At 39.8% G+C, this 24948-nt stretch overlaps 1 protein-coding gene across 4 annotated transcripts in view; it reads left to right on the top strand.

Annotated features, from left to right (window-relative positions):
- Positions 1–6851: 6851 nt before the first annotated feature.
- ZBBX (zinc finger B-box domain containing) overlaps positions 6852–24948 on the top strand; it is a 49498-nt gene continuing 31401 nt past the window's right edge. The window contains exons 1-7 of one of the 4 annotated variants that reach the window (XM_050965871.1): positions 6852–6881; positions 10970–11105; positions 12318–12434; positions 14454–14547; positions 18753–18801; positions 19193–19302; positions 19586–19681. In XM_050965871.1, coding sequence (XP_050821828.1) covers positions 11038–11105; positions 12318–12434; positions 14454–14547; positions 18753–18801; positions 19193–19302; positions 19586–19681 — 534 coding nt within the window. In that variant the 5' untranslated portion in view covers positions 6852–6881; positions 10970–11037. Of the gene's footprint in view, positions 6882–6965; positions 7066–7334; positions 11106–12317; positions 12439–14453; positions 14548–17739; positions 18802–19192; positions 19303–19585; positions 19682–24948 lie in introns of those variants that run through there. The other 3 variants (XM_050965870.1, XM_050965872.1, XM_050965873.1) reach the window with 3 other exon arrangements.

The raw sequence follows: 24948 nt of genomic DNA, 5'->3' as shown, positions 1-24948 counted from the left end.
TCTGCATCCACTTATTCCACAGCTGAATTTGGGTTTTTATGTAATTTGAAACTAAAATGCTAAGAAAAACTCAGTGAATCCAGAATAGAACTAGAACAAAAGTTGGCACAAACCCTTGTAGACCAATCCTGCTAAGGCTCAATGAGCTATATGTGATAGATATGGCAAATTCCTGCAATATGCTTACAAAATTTTATGGTATTAAATGCAAACTTTATGTATCATTATGGGCTGGGATTGTATGTAAGAGGGAAGACTGGGAGTTCAAAGGATTATATTGAAATTGTGCCAAATGAGAATGGATTTTTGGGACAGTAAGTGTGAAATGGATTTCCTGGTAAATATCTAGGGAAAGGTTAATACAAATTCCCTACCTACAGTTATATAAAAACTCGGCCTTTTGAAGCTATGTCCTGAGGACAGAGTGATTGTCTGCTGAATACCTGTTCCCAGAGGTTGGAGATCAAAGACCCAAGCTGTAAAAGGAAACAGCTGATCCGCCCAGTCTGGATTCTGGTTCTGAATCTGAGACAGTTATCAACTTGTAACCAGGGGGAAACAACAGTTGTGGGTTTTGAAGGACTGACATATACTCATGCTTGACATTTCTCTGTAATTCTTTCACCTAAAGAATAAATGTGGTTACTTACAAAGAGCTGTACGGTAACATAAGTGTGGGCAATTACTGCTATTCAAGGCCTTTGAAGAGAAAGCAAAGTCTAGACACTTGCCTGTTTTGGCAGTGTGTCTTGCTGGGAATATCATAGTGTAGGTAGGGAACTGTGCAGACTTAACACCCTGGTCAAGAGGGAGAAGAATGCAGGTCTCTGCCCAAGAGAGGTGACAGCTGAGGAATGAGGACCATAGAGTGCCTCCTCGTGAGGGACCATGGAGGAGTAATACAGGTGCAGTTGCCCCAAACTGTAACACTGTACTCCTGAGTCCTTTCTAACTACAGGTTACAGTTTTAAAAAGACTATTCCAAAATATTTTCAGTATAGATTGAGTATAAAAAAGCACCAGGATAACAAACCTGGTTTTACCTATCACAAACAGATTAGAAACAAAGGTAGATAATGGCATTTTAAGAACCTAGAAAAACAAGGAGCGTTTATAACTTATAGCACAACTCCACCAGATGGATTTTAGCTGAATTTCAGTTTTATCCTTCTGAACTTTGACTGTAAATTTACTTTCAAGTAAAGTAAACCTGGAGGAAATAATGCATTTATCTATTTTATGTAATCTGGATTTTTGAAACTTGCCAAAAATGAAAAATAACATTTGATTGTAAAAATTAGATTTAAACAAATAAAACAAAAATGAGAATTGAGCAGCAGAGGAAAGGTTTAAAATATTGTGAATGGAACATAAATGATCTAAATATATTTATGGTGAAATTTGCTGAAGTTCAAAATACCAGCTCTAAATTTACTACACTGACTGCCTCATATATTCAGATCTAGTGGTCTGAATCCTCTACATAAAGGAGTGAGGGACTCTGGATGATCTTCCAGCTATGGGGCCTGATCCAAAGCCCATTGAAGTCAATGAGAATCTTTACAATTTATGGGGACTGATTTCAACTTTATCCAGAGAGGAGTGTTGTGTGGGTTCCTTTCTTAGAATACAATTTGAAAGAAAGGTTTCACAGCCTTCCCAGTTTTTGAAATAAAGGTATTCTTGAGCATTCTCTCAATTATATTGAAATGTGAAGTATGTCTTTCACATGCATTAACAATAACAAACAGGTTAGCAATACATGTGTCATTGAAAGTCAATGTCACAAGACACCTGAAAACGAGTTAACAATTGTATTTACCTATGTATTGGTACCTACTGTATTGGTAACATGGTTTCCAAAATGTGTATGGACAAAGACTTTTTTATTTATAACTATGTTAGACAATTATGCCATGTCTGAGGTATGGTCTGGAATACAATTTGGCTAGCATAGTTTTCAGAATATGACCCTTGTCCAACTATAATGTGAAGAGTGGTATAGGGGCTAGAAACAGAAGGATTAGGAGGCTATTGCTTTCCGCAGCTAATATTTCACTATGTATGTATTTATGCTTTTTTTTAAAGATGTTTGTTTTGGGCACAGCATCTCCAAAACAAATATTTTTTGATACCAAGGATACACATTGATCACCTTCTTATATAAGTAATGAGCACTAATTTCTTAGGTGTAGTCAGTGTGTTTCTATTACCCTTGGAAACATTTTTTTCAGTGTAAAAGAAGTTACAAGTAATGATCTATTGTGCTTTTTCACCCATACTTATTGTGAAACAGAAAACAATCTAATATGAGTTTGAGAGAAGAGAGTATTAATAGTTTTAACTTCACACATATTATGCAGAACAGGGTCCCTTCTTAAGATTAAGTAATCACATGGGTTTCCACAGACTCTCATCACCAAATTGCCTGTTGGTGCAAAATTTTTAAAATTGTACTGTAACCAAGCTGATGAAGGAAAAATACTGCCAGACAGATTATGAAGTCAAGAAAAACTGTGTAACTTATTTTGTGCCTCCCAGCTTGAATACATAAGGGACAAATGCAAATTTTCCAAATGAAGTACAGCTCACAGTGCATAAATCTCAAACAGACAGTAGTTTGCACTTATTAACGTTTGGCCTGGATCATAAATGAAGAACTTTTTCCTGAAATGCCAGCTTTTTCTGTAAAGACTGGCTTTTCCCTAAAGGAACATCAATTATAAATAATGGTCTGCTAGCAAAATTGGCAGGGCTAGGCTTGAAGCAAATAAACTGGGAAATACGATTGATTTAAAAATAAGTGTGTTGCCATGCATTTTAGCCATCATTTGAGGAAATGGTATGGGGGTCATTATTCATTGGCAGGCATATAAATTCTATTGCTGGAGATTTTAAAAGCTTGTGCTGGCACACGTGGCTTGCTGTACAACCCAAATGGGGCTCACCGCATCAGGGGATTTCCAGAAAAGCTTGCTTATCATGATCAAGTTCCTGAGCCCAGTGAGGGCTGAACACTCCAAAAGCATGGTGCTTTGAGCAGTTAAGGGGCTGACAGCTCATTTGAGACTTTGAAAAGCACTTTGATGCTTCTCTGTCCTCAGCCAGGTAGGTTTGGAGTTAGGTTTTGTAAGGGGCATGCAGGTGCAGATTAAGCCACTCAGCCATCAACTATTTATTGGCTTCTCTAGACACAGTGCACCCAGAGATGCTTCTTCTAAATAGATTATTTTTTTAAAAGACCTAAGAGGCATGGGTCAGAGAGAGAAAGACAGACCTTTGCAATGAGTCCTGGTGTTAGGACTGGGCTTAAGGGGGGTGAGAGAACAGATAGAGTAGAGAATGTGGATGGGGAGAAAGGGTGGTTGGAAGGAGGGTATTTCCAGCATTTTCCTATAGAGATTGGGGGCTACAGCAGCTACTGGATGCATCATGCTGCCATGGACCCAACCAGGCTCCTTAGGGAAGTGAGGGAAAGTAGGAGGTGGGCCTGGCTAACCTTGGCTAAAACAATTATTCAATATAGGATTTGTCACCCAAGGAGGATCTTCCTTGACCTAACTGAAGCACACAAATGACACAAGCATATCCCAGAAGCCATCATGAACTGGAGAGAATGACATACAGAATGCCTTTCAGTTCCCATCTGGGTCATCAACACTCTAAACATAATTGTTAATAGGGCTGACAGAGATGCAACTGGAAACTGCCAATCTACTGCCTGACCAGGCTAGAGAATTTCTTAATCACCCTGATGAGCAGCACAGCTCAATACATGCTCTTCTCCAGGGCCTAAATCCATTTCCTTAACTGTAGGTGTCATAAACAGATGGTTACGGGTTAATGCCTCTTTTACCTGTAAAGGGTTAAAAAGTTCACATCACCTAGCTAACACCTGACCAGAGGGACCAATGGGGGAACAAGATGTTTCAAAAGGAAGGAGAGAAGTTTTTCTTTTGTTTTAGAGTTTCAGTTTCAGCCGGAATGAAAAAGATCAAGGAACCATCCTCTTATCAGAGTAATAAGTTTTAGAAAGGAATAAATAGGTTTATGTTTGTTTCTTTGTAACCTGTCTTATGCAATTAGAGGTAGAATCAAACTGGGTATTATATATTTTTTTTTGTGTAACTAAATTTGTGCCCAGGGGAACATCCTCTGTGTTTTGAATCTGTTGTCTGTGAGAGTAGCTTGCATGCTAATCTCTTCCAGAGAGTTTTCTTTTACCTTTCTTTTCTTTAATTAAAAGCATTTTTCTTAATACCAGATTGATTTTTCCTTGTTTATAGATCCAAGGGGATTGGATCTGGACTCACCAGGGATTGGTGGGAGAAAGGAGGGGGGATGGTTAATTTCTCCTTGTTTTAAGATCCAAGGGATTGGATCTGGACTCACCAGGGAATTGGTGAAGGGGTCTCTCAAGGCTTCCCAGGGAGGGGAAGGTTTTAGGGGGACAGGGAGTGATCCAGACACTGAAAATTCTGGACGGTGGCAGTGATACTAGATCTAAGCTAGTAATTAAGCTTAGAAGGGTCCATGCAGGTCCCCACATCTGTACCCTAAAGTTCAGAGTGGGGAAGAAACCTTGACAGTAGGAATTCACCCAGGTAAGTCCATCAACTGCTGAAGAATTTAAACTTTCATTTTAAAATAAAATAGCACTCGAAAACCTTCCCAATGTGAACCAAGCAGAACACAGAACTGCATCAGTTACAAAGTCTGGAGAAAGATAAATCCCATGCTGCCATCACCATTGGTAGGTTTGCGGTGGGGGTCAACTGCACTGCTACTTGGCAGGGCTGCCCAGAAGGGTGGGGCAAGTGGAGAATTTGCCGTGGGCCCCGCAGGGACCCCATGAGCCCTGGTCTGGTGGCAGTCCAGGTCTTTGGCAGCATTTCGGCTGTGGGGGGGTCCTTCAGTCACTCAGGGTCATTGTTGACATTTTGGTGGTGGGGTGCCCTTTAGTGTTGCTGAAGACATGGAGCGACTGAAAGGCCTCTCGCCTCCAAAATGCTGCCGAAGACCCGGACAGCCGCCAGGTGAGTACAAGCGCCGCAGCTCCCCCACTTTGCCGAGGCCCTCTGAATCCTCTGGGCGACCCTGCTGCTTGGAGTAGAATGCCATGGGGCTAATAGCTCTGAAGCTGCGGAAGTGGAGGGGGATCCCTTCATAAAACCAATCTGCTGTGACATTGGGTGGGGCGGACCCCCTGCTGTGAGGTGGCTCCAATCATTCTCTCTCTTTCAGGGACTTGGCTGGCTGGGCTTTGCTCGCCATATGTGGGATTGAGAAGGAATTTTTCCCCAGGTCACATTAGCAGTGACCTTGTGGGTTTATTCATTTATTTTGCCTTCATCTCCAGTGTATGGATGTGAGTCACTTGACAGGATTATCTGAGTATATTTCACTTAATCATTTCCCTCTCATTGTGGAGGCCTCAAGCACTGGTGTACCTTGTCCCTCCAATTGTCTGCTTGTGGCACAGAAAAGTCTAGTCTTTTGTGGGCTGTGATACTTTGGTCTCATTTTGGGTGCTGTGTTTAGCGTGCAAGTGCTGGGTGGTGGTGTTCGTGGCCTGTGATATAAATGAAGTCAAACTAAATGATCTGGAGGTCCTTTAAACTCTAGTGCAGATCCCACTGACTGGTAGTACAGGCACCCACACTTACACAGAACCCTGTGCTTGGTGTAGTAGCATCTGAGTGAGGGGAGCCACCTATGCAAGTAGCTACGGTAGCAGATAGGTTCTGGTTGCAAGATGCCTCATGGCTTCTTAGCCCGCTGCTTTAGTTCTGGAAGGAGGACACCTAAGCCTCCCACAGACAACTCTGTGTATGGGACCAGTACAAACTGAATTCTTAGTTGGGGAAAGACTGCCCAGCCTTAAGGTAATGTGGTGGGAGCAATACCAACTGATTTGAGGGCAGCAGCCATAGCTTTACCAAATCTCATGATTTCAGTGCAAGTCTCACAATGTTTTTTCTTAAACTCCTAGCTGCTAGAATCAAAGTACTACATGAGAATCTCATTTTCAGGGGGGTGAGGGTGGAGTGTGCAGGGGGTAGGTGTGGAATGTAAGTCTCAAGCCCTCATGTTTGGAGAGAAATGCTTGGGAACACAAAGCTAGTACACCCTAAATTCAGTAATCAGCAGGCTCATACAAAGAACCCAAAATGTATTATTTTGTTAGAAATCTTAGACTTAAAAGTCAAATCATGATATTTGGTACCCTGCACCCTGGTTTTTGAACACCCAGAGCTGAAAATATAGGGTAGGTCCAGACTTTGATGTGTTTTGTGTGGGTGTGGTGGGGGAAGTAGCACTGATGGGTGTATTCGCTGCATGTGTGATAAGCACTGCACTAACTGGGGCCTGAGTATTCAGCTGGGGGCAATAGGGTGTTGCCCAGGCAGGCCAGGGTAGGGCTCAGGTTCCTGGTGTAGTTGGTCCTCGGCTACTGGGGGCTGTAAGGTGCTTATTTGCAAGTAGGGTGACCAGATGTCTGGATTTTATAGGAACAGTCCTGGTATTTGAGGCTTTTTCTTATGTAGGCTCCTATTACCTCCCACCCCTTGTCCTGATTTTTCACACTTGCTCTCTGGTCACCCTATTTGTCAGCCCTGCCTGAGAACTAACAACCCCTCTTGGTGAAGTCACCAGCAAGCCATGGCCTGAACCAATGGGCACTAGGGGAGCCTCCCTGCAGGGCTATGCAGAGAGTACTGCCCCTCCCTTCACCATGGCGTAACATGGATTCGCCTCTACCGCCCCCCGACGCCCAGAATGGACTTTCCCCAGCCAACTCCGCAGGACTCTCCCTGTTTCCTCCCCCGCCCCGGCCGTCTCAGTGGTACATTCCGCGTCGCAGTTGTCATGGGAACAGGGTACGCTGGTCGCTATGCGCGGGGCGGTGCTGCAGCGACAGCAGGTGTGGGTGAGGGGAGCCCGGGCGAGCCGCTTCTCCAGGCTGCAACCACTGCTGCCGGAGCGGGAGACGCGCCCCTTCCCCGCCACTCAGCTCGAGGACGGGGAGGCAGCGGCGCCGGCGCCCAGACCGTGGGGGAGCAGGTGCTCCGCGAGGGGAATGGAGATGGGGAGTCTCTGGGATGGGGAAGCGTTGGCACAGGCCCAGGGAGGGGACCGGAGATGGGGTGGGCAATGGACTCCAGCAGATCCCTGTGTGGGAGCATGGGAGGGGGAATATGGATGGTTGGTTTCCAGCAGCCCCCCCACCCCCCGCCGGGGCGGGGGAACGGAGATGAGCATTGGAGACCCTAGGGATGTACCCTAGAGACCTGTATATATGGCAGCGTGCCCTTTATGGTGGCGCTGCTGCACACCAATTACAGTATTTTTCCTTGTTTCTGTGTAAATCACCTACAGTGCTGCATGCATAATGGATAGAGAAACATGAAACTTTTAATAAGTCTAACTCATGATTCAGGTTATGTTGCATCTCTGTAAAAGTTCATTGAAATTCTCCCTCTTATCTCTCTATAGCTAATCGGAGAAGCAATCAAACCTGTGAACCTTACTTGGCTGAGAGAAGAGTTAGTTTTAATGAAATTGCTGCAGGCAAGAGTTTAATTTGCGTGAGGTTTTGAATTTCTAAGAAATAGGCAGAGTAAGTTCAAGGGCCCTCTCTTGAGATGTCTTCAGAGCAAGCGCAGGTGCCTGAAAGTGTCTTAATGTTAGAAATACTGTAGAACACCAGTGTTACAAACTAACTTGTCAACTACACACCTCATCTGGAACCGGAAGTATGCAGTCAGACTAAGGAGATGGGGAGGCGAGGAGAGTAGCAAATACTATACAGTACACCTCTACCTCGATTTAACACTGTCCTTGGGAGCCAAAACAATCTTACCGTGTTATAAGTGAAACTGCGTTATATTGAACTTGCTTCAATCCACTGGAGTGTGCAGCCCCCCGCCCCATTATAACTGAATTCGTGTTATATTGGGTCGTGCTATATCAGGGTAGAGGTGTACTGTGTTAAACATAAACTTCTAAGAAAAAAGGAAAGTCTTAGAAAAGATTTGACAAAGTAAGGAAACTGTATTTGTGTTTGTTTAATTTAAATTAAGATGGTTAAAAGCAGCATTTTTCTTCTGTGTAGTAAAGTTTCAGAGCTGTATTAACATTTACAATGTTCATTTGTAAACTTTTGAAAGAACAACCGTAACATTCTCTTCAGAGTTATGAAGAACCTCCATTCCTGTGGTGTTTGTAACTCTGAGATTCTACTGTACGGGGAATCCTGCATCCTTGTTAGAGCCCATACTTTCCCTGATTTATATCCCAACTGCACTCAAGGTCAAAAGATCAAAACTTGACATCTAATCCAGATCTCTGTATGGTATACTCAAGCATTAGTTCTGACTCAGGATTGCCATCTGTTCTGGTTCTGATAGAATGGTCTTGCAGCAGACATGAAAAGAATAACAAAGTAAATAATTGCAAAGTGAAATCGTATTTTTCCCCCCAAAATAAGTCAAATGTTTTGTGTCTGATTATCTTTTTGAACAGCCTGATAGCAGCAGGTCATTAGTGTCTTGTTCTAAGGTCACTTGCTAAAGGTAAAGAGAATGGTTTTGAAAATTCTACTTTTACATAAAGTGCTTCAGATTATTGAATGGCTAAGAATTTGCTTTTTGCCTTCCATTGTTGTACTGTGATAAAATGCACAGACAGAAAGCATAATAATTTATTACAGGCTTTCATCAAAGAAAATGGTCAAAGCAGTATGACTCATGTATACCATCTTCCTCTCTTTCTAGTGTAAGAAAGTGACAGATCTGCTATGGCTTGATAAAGTCTTATTAAGAGGGAACTTTGCTAATTGCAGTTAGTGACATGAAAATGGCTGATAAATAAAATGTATTGATTAATTTGCACATTATGTAATTGTTTTAAGTCTGAGACTGCTCCATATGGGTAACAGGGAGAAAAGTCTGCAAATTTCTTTTTTTATTTATGTGGAAAAACAAATGCTAGCGCTTGTAAAAGCTACTAATTTTGATTCAGAGTCATTGAACTGCACGTATAAGGCATTGCCTATTGCACACAAAGTTGCACTGTTTTAGAAGTGTGATTTTTAAACTGATTTAATTAAGTCAGTGCACCTTAGTGCATGAATACTCTTACATTGATTTATACCAGCCTTGTATTAGTTTAGCTTGCTCCTGTAAATGTACATTGGCAATGAGGCAAGTGAAACTGATATAACCAATTCTAAACCAATATAAGTGTGTTCTCACAGATGGCAAGTTTGTGTTTAGACAAGCTTACAGTTGTCACAGTTCAGGGCATTACACCTGTATTCCTGCTCTGTGATCCCTCGAAGGCACCCACTGTAGGCTCCTGGCTCCTTAGCCATCATATCTCTGGGGTCGAGACCCACGTCTCTCTCCTCCCTGAATTATTTTTTTCCAGGCTGTGAAGTTCCTTTCCTACACTGTAAAATTCCCAGCAAGCCAGACTGTGTGAACAGGACCAGGTCTGCACTTTGCTTGTTCTCCAGAGATGTAATTAGCAACAGTTATAAGTTACCACACAACTTTTCCTAAACAAGCACATTTATTCTTAAGGTAAAAGCATTACACACAAAACATTAATCAAACAAACAAAAATAAAAGAACCTTTGTGCATGCTAAACAGCTTACCAGAAGTGACCCCAACTCAAACCTCTGGTAGGTGTCAGCCTTCAAGATACACAACTGGATGTTCTCAGTGGTTACAAATTCATAACTGTTTCAGATTCAGAACTAGAATATCCATTAATAGGTTAAAGCGACAAAGAGTTCTGTGGCACCTTATAGACTAACAAACGTATTGGAGCATGAGCTTTCATGGGTGAATACCCACTTCATCGGATGACAGCTCATGCTCCAATATGTTTATCCGACGAAGTGGATATTCACCCACGAAAGCTCGTGCTCCAATAGGTTTGTTAGTCTATAAGGAGCCACAGAACTCTTTGCTGCTTTTACAGATCCAGACTAACAGGGCTACCCCTCTGATACATTAATAGGTTCGTTTTTCCTTTTTACATCTTAGACCTTTGCTGATTACTTCCTGGAGTCTCAAAATCAGATAATGGTTCAATAAGTTTTTTTCATGAATATTGTAGACAGTTGCCATATCTGTCACAACAGCGTTACAGGCATTAAATCTGAACAGTGGCTTAGAAATATAGTTTTAAAAAAATACTACTTGAGGCCACTAAACTGGCCTCAATCCTTTGTTGTGTGGGTTTTTAATTTTTCATAAGTCTTCAGAATCTGAATCAAAACTAGAATAGCTGTGCTAGCTTGTTTAACTGCCTCACTGCTGCTAGACCACATGTACTCTGACAACAGATTCTCTTTTTTATTATTGAACATTCATTAAGATGAATGGAGCATCAAGTCTTGCCAAGGGCATCCAGTCACATTAGATAAATGCACTTGGTGCATGTTTCTGACACTTCTTTCAGCATTAAGATGGTCACCATTTTCAGTGCTTCTGTTCTAGGACTTTTCACCAAGTTTAGTGTGCGTTAAGAAACTGTGACTGCTAATCATGAGTCATCCTTGCCAGCATCCTAGTCTGGCTCATGGTTGTATTCCTGTGATCAGGCTGTAACATTGTCCTTCTACTATATAGCTGGAACTCTCTAAACCATGTATGCACAACATGATCTTCAGCCATTTCAGAAAATTGAGTAGTAGGCCATGCATTATCTCTCAGGCTGCTGGTGCTTCTGATTGTAAGAATTTTCCCAGAATGCAATGAATGAAAACATGATTAGTGTCATGGCAAGTATGGACATGCCCATGTTTTGTCTTGAAAAAGTTGAAACTGGATCACATGAGCCATATTATATAGTGAATTTCTGCTTTCCAACTCTTTTTCCTGTACATGAAAAATTGCAAAAACTATTACAATGCTCCAACACATTAATTTCAGTCCCGTTGTTCCATTTGAACAGGTTACTAACCACAAAGAATTTCACAAATCATTCTGATTTTTTTTAAAGAAGAGTTCATATTGGGAATCATGAACATCAGTGACTTTGTAATACTGCCAGGTTCAAAAACTGGAACTTCTGTAAAATTAAAAGTGAAGTAAGTGCATTTCCTGTGACTAAGATAGAGATGTTGACTCTACGCTTTTAATAACTTTATATGCAACATTAAGTATGAGATTATGTTTGCACAAAAGTAAGAATCATAGATATGTCTCTCTACTACTGTTTTTCCAGGCTTTTATTCTTATCTGCCTCTTCTTCCTTAGGTTTTTTTAACCTACTTACTGAATTCATTCCTGGGAATTATTGCTTTGAAGATAATCTAATATATACTGTCTTTATTAAGGCCTTGTCTACCTAAAGAGGATTTTCCAGCATAGTAACCAGCAAAACCTTCTGAGTATGGATGCAGTTATACCGCATAGGGTCTTATAGCAGCATAGCTATGTCGATAAAAAAAATAATCACACCCCTAACCCACATAACATTACCATTGTAACTTTTCAAAATAGGCAAGTCCTAAATCTAGTCTGTCCTCACTTTCTTGATGATGATTCATTTTCCCTCTGCCCCACTGATATCTTCCAAAGTTTATTCTGTTCAAAATAGAGTGGTTTATCCCCCTCACTGAACATGGAACATGTTGTTCCAAGCCTCAGAAATCTCCAGGGTCTTCAAAATTCTATGTGGATGAAGGGATTTATCTATGCTTAAAACTTGTACCAGAATAGCTATGTTAGTTAGGGGTATGTTTTTGTTTTGCTTGTTTTACTGACATGGTTATACCAGTGTAAGTGCTGGTATGGACACAGTTTAATTATTGTACTGTGTCCATATTAGGAAGGCTGTGCTGGTTGGTTAGACTGATCCTATGTTGGAGGAAGGGCATGCCTATCCCCCTTTATTTTCCCCTCCTATATGCCTGAATCCACTCAGGTCATGCAGGGGCTGAGGAGAGTGGAGTGGAGTAGAGTAGATCACCATCTCTCCTGGTCACTCATCCACAAGTTCAGGGGAGCGATGGAGCTGATTAGTTCCAGCAAACTCCTTTTCTGTGGTTAAGTATTCCTGGGCGCGCACAGCTGTTTTAGCCCTGTCTGAAAAATGACAAAAAACTGACAACCTCACCAGTTTTAGGCTTGCTGTGGGGGATGTGGGTTACACACCTTCAATATTAAAAGTTATTAAAACAGCCCTGCTGCTTCAAATCTATTCAGGTACCTGTTTTCATTCTCCTTCATGTTCTGATGAACATCTTTATAATTTTCCTGCTAATACACATTTAAATGTTTCAATTTAATTTCTCCAGAAATGTACGAGAGCTGAAATTGGAGAAGGTACAGTTAGAACTAGAAAACAAGGAGATGGAGAAGAAACTACAGCAACTGCAATCTAATATGAGCAGAGAAAAAGAAGAGAGGAGGGAGTAGGTGAAATTTCTTTGGACTTTTTAACTGTAAAATCAAGGAATCCCAATGAGATGTGTGTTCTTCTGAAAAATCATTTGTGGATAACCCATCGAAAGACTAGCATTTTTGGTAGTGTTCTGCACTATTCCCTCTAAGCTACTTCCTTTGCCTGCTTTTCTTCTTTGTTTACCCTATTCTGTCTTTTATCTCCTCTTTTCTTTTCCTTTCCTTTCTTCTCCGCAGCCTCCTGCTCTCCTGTGATAAGCATGTTTTTTGCTTGGTGGTTTTTTTTTTTTTTTTTAGTCTCTCCTGTGAGATTGGTTGATTTACCTCTGATGTTGCAATCATTTCTCTTTCTCCTCTCCAGTGGAATATGATACCAGAACTGCCAACCCATTTCCTTTTTCCCGCCAATATTCTCTTTTTTTCTTTTTTCCCAGTGAGATTGTAACATTGGAGTTAAATCAGCCAATCAGTACCCTGTATCTCCTAGTGTATCTCACTTTCACTGTTTCAGTGAGTTAAATGCATGTACATAACATCAAAAAAAGACTAGAACATTGTAATAGTTTTTTATATAATGGAAAGAACCCATTTAGGAAGTGAGCATTGTCTGGTGAAGTGAGCCGTAGACTAATCTTGGCTCTGCTAGTGACTCACTGTGTGACATTAGCAAATAATTGTAACCTCTGTGTCTGCTTCCCTATCTGTAAAATGTGGATAATACTTATTTTCCTACCTCACAAAGGTGTTATAAGGATGAATTCATTAATGTTTGTACAGCACTTTAAAAGGTATATAATGCTATTTGAGCTCTAAGTGCCATTAATTGCATTGGATCATAGTAATTAATTTCTAAATTCCTTTTTCTCAGAGCAATTAAAGCTGGGTTCTAGTTTCCTTTGTGCTCTGACAATCTCAACAAATAGCTAAAATATGATAGTTCTTTAGCTTCCAGTTTAGGTTTTCAGTGATTTTAGGCCATCTCTTCTTTTCTAAGAATAATGTAGTGGTTTTGAAAGGTGCAAGCCTAATGTTGAGACTGAGACCACCAGCTTGGCTGCACCTCAAAACTAATCAATTCAAGATAGGCTATCAGAGAGATGCTGCTACTGTTCTTAATTATTTAATTTGTGTTCAGACAAAAACAAAGACACAGTATCTTACATTTATTCCTACTTAAAGAGAAAGCAGGTAGAGGACAGAAAGGATGGGGAGAAAGCAAGAGAAATAGATGACTGAGAATTGACGTTAGGCACACAAACTAGTTCCATAATTTTTAAAATTCTAATCGCTCTTGCACTTTGTCTTACTCCAGCTCTCTCTCTCGCTCTCTCTTAGCGGAGGGCTGGGATTTATGGATCTTGTGGAAGAAGTGTGTTTTGAGAGAAGAGAGTATAGAATCATAGCAGACTAGGTCCAGGAGGAAACTTCCAGGCTTAGGAGCTGCATGGAAGAAGGCAAGGAGATGGATAGTAAGGAAACACTGAGTTGTGTGTCTTGGTTGAGGTGAAAGAGAGCTAAAAGACAAGGCAAAAAGTACTAAATTGTGCAGGACCTTGAAGGTAACAACAAGCATAAATCTGCTGTGGACATTGGCGTGGGAGACAATGAAGGGATTTAAAAAGCTGATGAATGTTGTTAGAGCAGCTGTCTGGGTAGATGGTTTTCACAGTGGAATGATATCTACTTCTAGGGGCATGTCATTAGAACAAACTACTTGTAAACATCCAGGAAACTAATATAATATGCAGGTTTATATGTGACAGTAAAAAATACTTAGTTTGCTAAATTATCCAACAAGAGTTACTTTGTCAATATTTCAGGTTTGCAATCCTGACGTGAAAGCAATCAAAATTAAAGGGGAGTTATGTTATCCGTGCTACTACAGAGAAGATTTTTTTTCCTAATTTTTTCTGGTATCCTGTTTGTTGATGTTAACTACAAATCTGCATATTGGGAAAATGATTCATCCACCTCAATTTACAGGAGAAATATGCTTAGTAATTAAGTTTTGGGTGTTGTGTTTTTCCTAGACAATCAAGTGGATATTGTTGGCAATCTGGACAGGCAGGACCATTGGGCGTTCAACCTCAAGTATGGTCACAAAATAAAGAAAATGTTGTTAAGGTACAAAAATTTCATTGGATTTGCAGATAGTCTCATAAAATACAAGATTTAGAAATGATTTTTGTTGGTTATAGTCATTCACTGTTTTGGTGTAATGTGACTGAATTAATAAGACAGTTTTAAATATTGTATTAAGATGAGAAATGGAACATTTTATAAATAACATTTCAAAGGTATTTGTTTTTCTGTACAAAGCATATACTATCCCACTGAGTTAGAGGAAGATTCAGTTCTGGAGTATAATATTTGAAATAATTGTTTGGTGTAATGTTGTGTTACATAAATTAGGTTAGTTAAGGGGTAAGGTTGTGCTACCTGTACAAAGACAAATTGTTAAGGGCCTGATCCAGTGCCCACTGCAATAATTTGGGAATCTTCTCATTAATTTCAGTGGGCATTAGATAAGACCCAAGTATAAATCTGTTTGAATGATCAAACTGCACTATGCTGTATTAGCTAAATTTATCATATTTATAGTCCAAAGTATTTTTTGTGTGTGTAGAAACCCTTTACCAGGAAACATTTTTATAGAAGAAAAGTCTGAAAAATTTGGAATCTTCAGTTTTCTTTAGGAAGATACTAAAAATTTAGCGTAAGGGGAGATTCAAGATAAACAGGTATATTCTGCAAAGTGAAATATACATACAAGTACATACAAAATAACTACATTAAAAGAATGGTATGGTTGGTTGCAAAGTCAAGCACTCAGTAGTTGCTAGAATTAAGGTTGCCTGTGAAATCTTAATTTTAGTCTTCTTGTTCTCTTGAGCACTTACATTATGATAGTCTTTTTAATTACAATAATCACCTGTGCTTTTTACCACAGGACCCATGCATCATTCAGTGTCTTGTTCTCCCCTGCCCAGGCTGATTTTTGGAATCTACTCCCTCTTCTACCTGTCCCCAACCTGACTCTTGTTATATCTACATTCAAATCAGTTTGCTTTCTCCTCATGCTGCCTGGGTGCCAGCAAAGGGGACATTATTGAGAGCACAGGAGAGACATTGTCCTTGTTCTCAGTTCTGGTGTCCAGTGCTGCAGCAATTGCAGGCAAAATCCTGCTCAGCCCCTGCTAAAAGTGCTGGCAAATCTCTATAAAATATGTGCAAATTCAGATTTTTCCAATGTTTATAACATGGGCATTTTTTTTCCTCAAGAGCAGTAAAAGATGTATCCCTGATACTAAAAGCAAAACCCAGGCCAAATTTCAAGTCCATTCTCCAAAGTATGCAGGGTACTAGGCTTCTCAACAAATTTTTTTTTTCTTTTTTAACACAGGCAAAAGAATGTATTTTTCCCTAATCTCTTTTATGGAAATGGTTGAACTGTTTTTGGTGGAACTTTACAAAAATATTCAGCCTGCTTGGGAAATTTCAGTCCAAACAGTTTGGCAAACTTATAAGCAGTTGAAAACATATTCTTATAATGGGAAGTGTTGGGGAACCTTAATTGTATCGAGTGCTACTAGCACCACCTATAACACAACATACATTCCTGAGTGTCAGAGCTCTTGGAAAATAGATTCATGTTTTTGTTAGATACGGATTTTGGCCTTGAGATATTAACTGATACGTGCTTGCACTGCATGTGATTCAAGAACTACCTACTGAATCAAACAATGTTTATGATCTCTGCTAAAAATATTGGTTCTGATGGCAGAATCAGTTTTCTTTGCTCACAGTCTCAATTAATATGAAGAATCCTAAAAGGATACCCAAGTCTAAACAGTCTAAATTCATCTTGGAAATAAAGATACACTTCCTAATTCTTCAGCTCAAATTGATTTATCCAGAGATGCATATAAATTGGGCTGAATAATGCATAAAGAGGGAGTTTCTCGCTATGTTTCTTCAGGAAGCCAAGCTATATACCCATCCTGAAATGCTAGCTTTACTTAATAGACCTAATTAGAAACTTTATGATAAAATTCATATAAGTCCAGAAGGAGACATTTACAACCTTAGACTTCAAACTGCAGATTCATAGACTCCACCTGAAGCTGTCTGTTCTGGTGAAGACACACAAAGCAACAATTTCAAAAAGGCAAAAGTGCAACATACGCAAGGGATGGGAAGTGGATGCACTGTAGAGTTCTCTGTTTGGAAGGAAAAATGCAGGAGAATTTTTTTGAAAGTAATCAGTTATTTCCTCTAGAAAATGGGGGTCTAGTCACGGAAGGCTGTTGCAGAAGGAGATATGTAGAGCTCTTTACAGTTGCTTGTACCTTGCACAATAGACTGTGCGAATGCCTAAATTTTATTTAAATGCCAATATGAGATGGTGGGGGGCAGGTGGAACAGAGGCCTCAGCCCCGGGCCACAAGGTCAGGTTACTGGAGGTTCCCTAACTGTCTTGGATTGTGAATTGCTGGTTAGACTTACACAGGAACATAAGACTGAGAGGGACCTCCTGGGCCCTCAAGTCCAATCCCTGGCTATTGCAGGCAACCCTATCATATAATCCTATTACTAAATGTAACAAGTTCAGTTTTAAAACTATTTAGGTTGTTTGGCCCACTACTACTGAAAGGGTGTTCTACAATCTCACACCTCTGATGATTAGAAACATTCTTTTAGTTTCCAGTCTAAATGTATTCATGGCCAGTTTATGCCCGTTTGTTCTCATGCTAACGTTAGCCTGCAGCATTAATATCTATTCTCTGTTTTCCGTACCTGGTGTTCACCGTGCCTTCCCTCTCTCCCACCATGTATTTATATAGAGCAGTTGTATCCCTCTCAGCCTCCATTTTGCTAGTATAAACAAGCCAATATCTCTTAGTCTCCTCTCATAAATTAGGCTCTATATTCTCTTAATCATCCCAGTATTCCATTTCTATATCTGTTCCAGTTTGAGTTAATCTTTGATGCACATGAGGTTTTGTACATGGAGTTGTACACAGAACTTCAGAAGAGGTCTTACTAGTGCTTTGTACAGTGTCATTGATATTTTCCTATCTTTACTGGAAATACCTTGCCCGATGCATTCTGGGATTGCATTTGCCTTTTTCACAGCCACATCACATTGGTTGATCATGTCATTCTGCAATAGACTAATACACTCGGGTCTTTTTCCCGCTCTGTCATGTCCAGTTGATGAGCCTCCTGCTTATAGCAGAAATTCTTGTTGTTAGTCCTGAAGTGAATGACCTTGCATTTATACTGTTAAATTTCCTTCCATTTTTATTATTCCAGACCTCAAGCTGATCCACTACGTGACTACTTTCTCTGTGAGGAAGAGGAGCAGGAGAAAGATAGGGCTGTGCAATTCGGCCTGGCAAATGCCCATGGATTATCATATCTAAAGTTCTACAGTTGGCTTTGTCAGTTGTGGAATTAACCCATAGACAGATTCTGTGGGCATACCAAATATGTGAAACTATGAGATAGGGTGTAAATTATGGAATGTATTTTTAGAGTATATGCTATGGCTAAGACTCATGGTTTAGCATGGCAAAAAATGTAAAAGTCGTCTTTTTTTTTTTTTTAAGTCATGGCATACAATAGTTTAATTGGAACTAAGTGGTTTTCCATGGGAATTTGAGCAAAGTCAAGTGTTTTTTATTTTACATTAAAAATGGCTTAAAACATTACATAAAGATATGAATAGTAAAAAGACTTAAAACTTTTATTCCACTATACTTTTTCCACTACAAGCCTTGATACTGCAATTGGACTCTGCAAGCAGACCTCTTGCATCTGTTTGGAGCATCAGGGAATTCAAGGGGTTTTTGCAGGATAGAATAATATCCTGTTGTGACAATGGGTACCTTGCAAGTGTATGTAACAAAGCCACCAGGTGATAACAGGAGAATCCCATTAATTACTCTCCCTATTGTCAAAGTATGGTCCAATCCCTGCTTTAAGAGCCATAGATTGTTTTTGAGAGAGAATAGAATTGCAGGACTGGGGCCATAGAAATGTAAGTTAATGGAAAAATCTTGCTAGTGCTGGGGTAACAAAGACTATGCTTTTTATGAAAATCCAGTAAAATTCATGGTTTTGTCACAGAAATCATGAATATGACCAACATTTCTTTGTACCTTTTAAAATGAAAACATCATTTTAAAAAAACATTATTCAAGTATAAAATTTTGTCTTTAATTTAGCATTTTAATGTGCATACTTTAGTGGCTATATTTTGTATTTATATTTATTGATAATTCTTTTACTTTTCCATATATACATGTATAAATGTTTCAATATAGATTTCTTCAGGAAAAGTGAAGTTGAAGATACTCAAAGAACAGTGTCATGGTAAAGTGATGTTTGTATTCACCAAGTAAAATAAAATGTTATATGTTAATATTTTGTGTGTTCCTTAGAGGTTGTTAATTAAATAGTTTGGAAGATACTTTTCATAGTTTAAGAAAAAAAGAACCTCACTGTTGTTTATAGTTAGCACTAAGAAGCCTAAAATTAAAATTAATAGCCTTACTGAATTTTATTTTCCTATATGCTGCATAATTTTTTTCTTAAGAATATTTAAATAGCTGTATTGAAAATATTAACATATTGAATTATAAAGGTGTTAAAAAGAAGTATATGGAACCAAAATACCCACTCCCATTAGTCAGAATACATGCTTAATGTCTCATAAAATATTGATCTTTATTTTTTTTTTTTGCCTTCCATTGTATTTTTCCAGAGCCAATGAAACAGCCATTTATACATAAAATGGCAAATGTTGCAATTCCTGGAAAACCTAAAATGAAGGGGAAGGCATGTGGACAGTGTGAGACCAAAAATGCTTTACTGGTGAGTAGATGACAGCAAAAAGTATTAATATTTGAGTATAGAAAGCTAGCCAATGGGTTTTGGATTGGATTAATTTAAAATAATCCTCCTTTAAAATGTCTAATTATGACCAAATTGATATGAGGTGTGTGCTTTAATTAGTTGAACAACCCCTCCAAAAATCTAATTTTATTTCCTCAAGTCTTATTTGTGACATTTTTGGAAAATATGAACAAGGATAAAAACCCTCAACAGTAATTGTATATTATGAACCCATTTTTGATGTTGTTACTTTTTGTTCAAGGTATGCTTAGAATGTGGGGAAGATTACTGTGGTAGTTGCTTTGCCAGAGTCCACCAGAAGGGGGCGCTGAAGCTCCATAGAATGATTCCTTTACAGGTACAGACTTGTTTGTAGTTCTGTATTTATAATAAAAATTGCCTTTGTAAATGGTTCCAAACTTAATTTTTTAAATAATTGCATTTCTTAAATATGTTCATTCATCACAAGCCTTTTTTTGTCACAGGGCATATTTTCTGTGTTTATTTGTATCAGATGTTTTTATTATTACATCTTCACTATACTTTTCAGTTTCATTCATCAGTAAGTTAGAGATTTTGTTTTATAATAAAGTCATCAACTTTGTTTTAATACTCCACAATTATTATTTATACCAGAATCTGTTTCTGAGGCTCTGATCCTAGAAACACTGATGCACATGAGTAGTACTTAAACTTCATAAGTAAGAATCATAGAATATCAGGGTTGGAAGGGACCTCAGGAGGTCCTCTAGTCCAACCCCCTGCTCAAAGCAAGACCAATCCCCCAACAGATTTTTGCCCCAGATCCCTAAGTGGCCCCCTCAAGGATTGAACTCACAACCACGGATTTAGCAGGCCAATGCTCAAACAACTGAGATATCCCTCCCTCCACCCCCTAAGAAATAGGGCTAAATTATAAGATCAGTTGGGTTAAAAATAAGCTGAATTTTGTACCATGCAGTGTGTGGTGTGTTTTTATAAATCGTTTTAAAAAAAAGTGAGATTTTTAAATTTTACCTAAGAAAAAAGAAGACAGATTTTAATCAAAAGGAGCTTTAGTGTTTATACAGAAACTTCCTGTAAAACACAACAAATGTGTATTATCCTGATTCTAATGGTCTGTTGAAAAAAATGTACTGTTCTTACTTTATGCACTAATGGGTTTTAAGTCTTTTGATTTCTCATGGAAAAAAAATATTACTTAGACTGAAATAACTGTCATGCCACAAGGTTCTAAAAAGTAGCTGGCAGGTTTTTAGTTAAAGAGACTTTGCATACATAAACTTCCACATACTGCGTGGGGTGGAGTGGCTTTATGCTATATGGCCTATAAATCTGTCATTCAGGTTGTTTGATGTCAAACAGTTTTCATATCACATGTGCAGATATATTTGAGTCAGCTCTAAAAGCAGCAAATTTATCTGGATGTCATAAAAGTAGCCAAATACAATGGTAAATGCCTGCTAGCATAATTAACATACTACTGTATTCTGTTTGCTACTTTAATACGTTTTAATTGTAAAGAATTCCCGCATACAATTAGCTCTTGTCTGTCAAATGAACAATCACATATTGGTAAAAATGATAGTGATATAATTGGAAAGGTTTTTTGTTTTTTTTCCCCAAAACAACAAATAATTTACCATGGTGAAATCTAAAGTGTGTAATGTTCTTTGTAAAGTAGTATTGTTCATTGCCATTTGAGCCTGTGTTAACAGAATAATTCATCTTTGAAATACATTTTTATTTGTACAATATATTCTTTTGATGTAATGATAACATTTTAATGACCACTGTAATAAGGATTTCAGCATAAAATTATAATAGCACAGTTATTTAAAACTGCTTTATATCTCATCCATTACATTTTGCTATATTGCATAAATTGGTCATAGTAATAACTTTTGTCCAATTTTTATATCACTGTTCCTTCTATTTTAGACATCAAACAGTATCTGATTTTTGTTAAATGAGGTGGTGTTTTTATGCTGCTCAATTTGTAGGAATTATATATAATTATCCAATTTTTTCATTTTGTTTCATTGTTACATTGATTATGGTTGCACTGTTTTATGGGCTGATTTAATGAACCAAAGAGAAAACATGTCAGGAGTTTTGTATGTAGAAGCATTTAGATTTTCTTCCGTGGAGAGAAACAAAATTACTTTAAGATAAATATGCAAATTGTTATAAATATAGGGAATATGTATAAAAGCATTTTGACTGAATGTTAGGAAACTTAAGTATTTCCTTTCCATTTAATTTGTGTTTATTACCAAGTCAAACTGTACTTTTGGACAAGCCAATGTTTGAGTGTCAAGATGTGCCCTGTCACTATCTTACCGTACTTTCTCTCACTGAAATTTGTTTGCAGATGTCAGACCTTCTTCCCCAATAAGTGTAATCTTTTTAGTAATGCTATAACTTATCAAAGTTGTTGCTCTGATTAATGTATTTATGTCAGGATGATGCACACTTATAGTGTATTATTTGAAAGATTACATTAAGAGGAAAACATTTAAGACAGTTACAGGATGACCCAGCACATTGAGGGATGGTAGTCAATAGTGTAGAAAAGCAGGTAGTAAATCATCTTCTTGGACCCCTATTGCTAGCCCACCTTATACAGCAAGATACATGTGTTCTCTCAGCTATTTTGGCTGGATTTAAAAGCATTTTCACCACATTGAACAGTCACAAACAGTGATTTATCAAATCTATGTGATCTATCAGTTCTCACAATTTGTACATTCAGAAAATAAGGTTAGAGTATTAGTAAGTAAGAAGTCTTAGTGCTTGCAGTGATTTCATTCATAGGTCTCAAAATGCTTTATAAAGTACAAACTGTTTTGTCATTTTTATTTATAAATAGGGAAGTTGATACACTGTATGATCTGGTATAAATCCCTTAATCTCTGTGGGTATCGGGGGCAGATTGTCCTGGTCTTCAGAAGTACAGTCCAGACCAGTTGAGGGGTTGTGAGATCACTTGCCATGCAGCCCTAGGTATCTTACAATGCTTTGTTGCTGTAGCTCCCAGCCTGGGATTGTTCACAATCAACCTATAAGCATGCCAGTCAAACCCTGAAGTGTTTGTGTGGTAGACAGCCCTAGTTCAGCAGCTCTGACCTCAGCAGCCTGTCTACAGCCCCAGAGCCCCACTCTGGCTTCCACCAGCCTGGGTTACAACCGGCAAGGTGACCCCAATGTACTCCCAGTCCTGAATTTCCCCAGACCTGTGTGCTCTGCAATGTCCAGCCCTCTGCTGGGAAGTTCAGAGAAATGGTGGTTTGTTCCTCTAAAGCAAGGATCGGCAACCTTTGGCACTTGGCCAGCCAGGGTAAGCCCCCTGGTGGGCTGGGCCAGTTTGTTTACCTGGCGTGTCCACAGGTTCAGCCAATCGCTGCTCCCACTGGCCGTGCTTTGCTGCTCCAGGCCAATGCGGGCTGCAGGAAGTGGTGGCCAGCACATCCCTCTCCCAGTGCCACTGTGAATCCCCAGAATGAGCCTGAACCAGTTGGAAAAATCCATGGCATGTTCGGTATTGTTGGTACCGACGGCCCTGAAGTTGGCCAAACATGGTACCAAGGGCTCACGTGGTACTGTCTCAACGGGACTCATTGACATGCCTAAAAGTCCAATGGACACAGGCACCGAAGCTGTGGTATTGACTGGGAGAGATAAGGACAGAGACCATGCTTAGGGGAAAAATCCTCAGTATGGACAACAGCCTAGGTACCATCAGCGGTATGCCAAACAACATTGGCATGTTTAGCCTGGCATACATTGCTGACCCAGTCAGTACCATCGTCTCGGCACCAGCAGCCATCACTAGTACCAACCTCCACAGCAACACAGCAGTTCAGATGCTCCAAAGACTTTACAATATCTAATATCTCCACTACTCGGTACTGAATCTACTCCGAACTCGAGAGTCTTCACCAGCACCATGTCATGCACCACCATTGTCCAATGGAGAGTCTGATAGCGAGCAGGAGGAGATTGTTTCCCATCACCCTTTCGTGCACTCTATAGTGCCCATTACCAGTCTGGGCCTGCACAGCTGTACAGTCCACCGGGTTCTCAATCACCCTGATATGGGCAACCCTGGTGCCAGCCACCGGGACCCTTCCTGCCATTCCGATGGGACCCATGGGAGGCGTTCAGACATTAAGCCTACTGGGCATCTAGTGTGGCCCATTACAGATCAGTGAGGTACCTTCCATTAGCCTCTGCATCTACAGCTACTGAACCTCCAGAAGAGATGAGGGAGAAACAGGAGGTGGACCTTGACAAAGAGGTCACACTTCTGACCAACATTTTGTCCCCTTCACCAGATGAGGCAGTGATGCCCCCCTGCTGTCTCTTCCAAGACTTAGCTAAGAGGGCGGCAGACACTCTGCAATTATCTCTAGCCCTCCCCATCAATGAGGCTCTCTTGGATCCAGACAAACTTTTATGGAAGGCCCCTGCATCCGTCATGCCACCCTGTAATTGAGCTGATAAGAAATACTACATCCCAGCCAAGGATACAGAATTTTTTTCCTATCCTCCACCTAATTCGATTGCTGTAGATGCTATCAATTACAGAGCTCCTCAACACCGTATGGTAGGGATTAGAAAAACCTCTATCTGTTTGGAAGAATGGCTTATTCATTCGCCACACTACAATTCCTCATTACAAATTATCAAGTGCTAACAGCAAAATACGACTACTTAAATAAACTGAATTTGGAATAATCTATTGATCAGTTTCCAGAATTTTACAGAGATCAGTTCAGGGCCATTATCAGTGAAGGACAACTGGTGGCCAAGATGGCACTCCAATCAGTGCTCGACATGGTGGGGAGGGATAGTTCAGTGGTTTGAGCATTGGCCTGTTAAACCCAGGGTTGTGAGTTCCCTCCTTGAGGGGGCCATTTAGGGATTTGGGGCAAAAATCTATCTGGGGATTTGAGCAGAGGATTGGACTAGATGACCTCCTGAGGTCCCTTCCTGATATTCTATGATTCTATGACTGATACCGTGACAAGATTAATCTCCTGAGCAGTAGTGATGCAACAAGCTTCTTTGCTACATTTATTTGACTTCTCCAAGAAACTACAGACAACTGTGGAGGACGTTCCCTTTGAAGGCACCAAGTTGTTCATGGAAAAGATGGACTCATCCCTCCACAAAGTCAAAGATTCCAAGGCTATCCTTCTGTCATTGGGGATTTATGTACCTGGACAGAAGAGAAAATACAGTTCTTAACCCTCACTTAAATTGCATATCGATCTCAATGCTTTTATGAACCAGAAAAGAGAGAGTCCAGATTCTCAAAGTGGAAACCATTGGACCCTCCACCTTCGTCTTTCCAACCATCCACTTCAAAACATCAATTTTGGTGGATAAGTCGGGGCGCTGACAGATCACTCCCTTCAGGGCTACCTGATGCTGACCAACCCTTTGCATCCCTTTGGATGATGCCTTGTTCTGTTCCACTGCACCTGGGAATGGGATAACATCTGACAAATTAGTCCTAGAAATCATCTGCAATGGTTATCCCATTCATTTCACCTCCCTGCCCCGCCCTTCGCATCCCTCTTCAGGGACACTGAGTTTATTGTGACAACAGATCACTTC

Source organism: Gopherus flavomarginatus, chromosome 8 (genome assembly GCF_025201925.1).
Source record: "Gopherus flavomarginatus isolate rGopFla2 chromosome 8, rGopFla2.mat.asm, whole genome shotgun sequence".
Lineage (NCBI taxonomy): Eukaryota > Metazoa > Chordata > Testudines > Testudinidae > Gopherus > Gopherus flavomarginatus.
The sequence above is the reverse complement of the archived record's forward strand: the minus strand, read 5'-3'. Positions and strand labels throughout refer to the sequence as shown.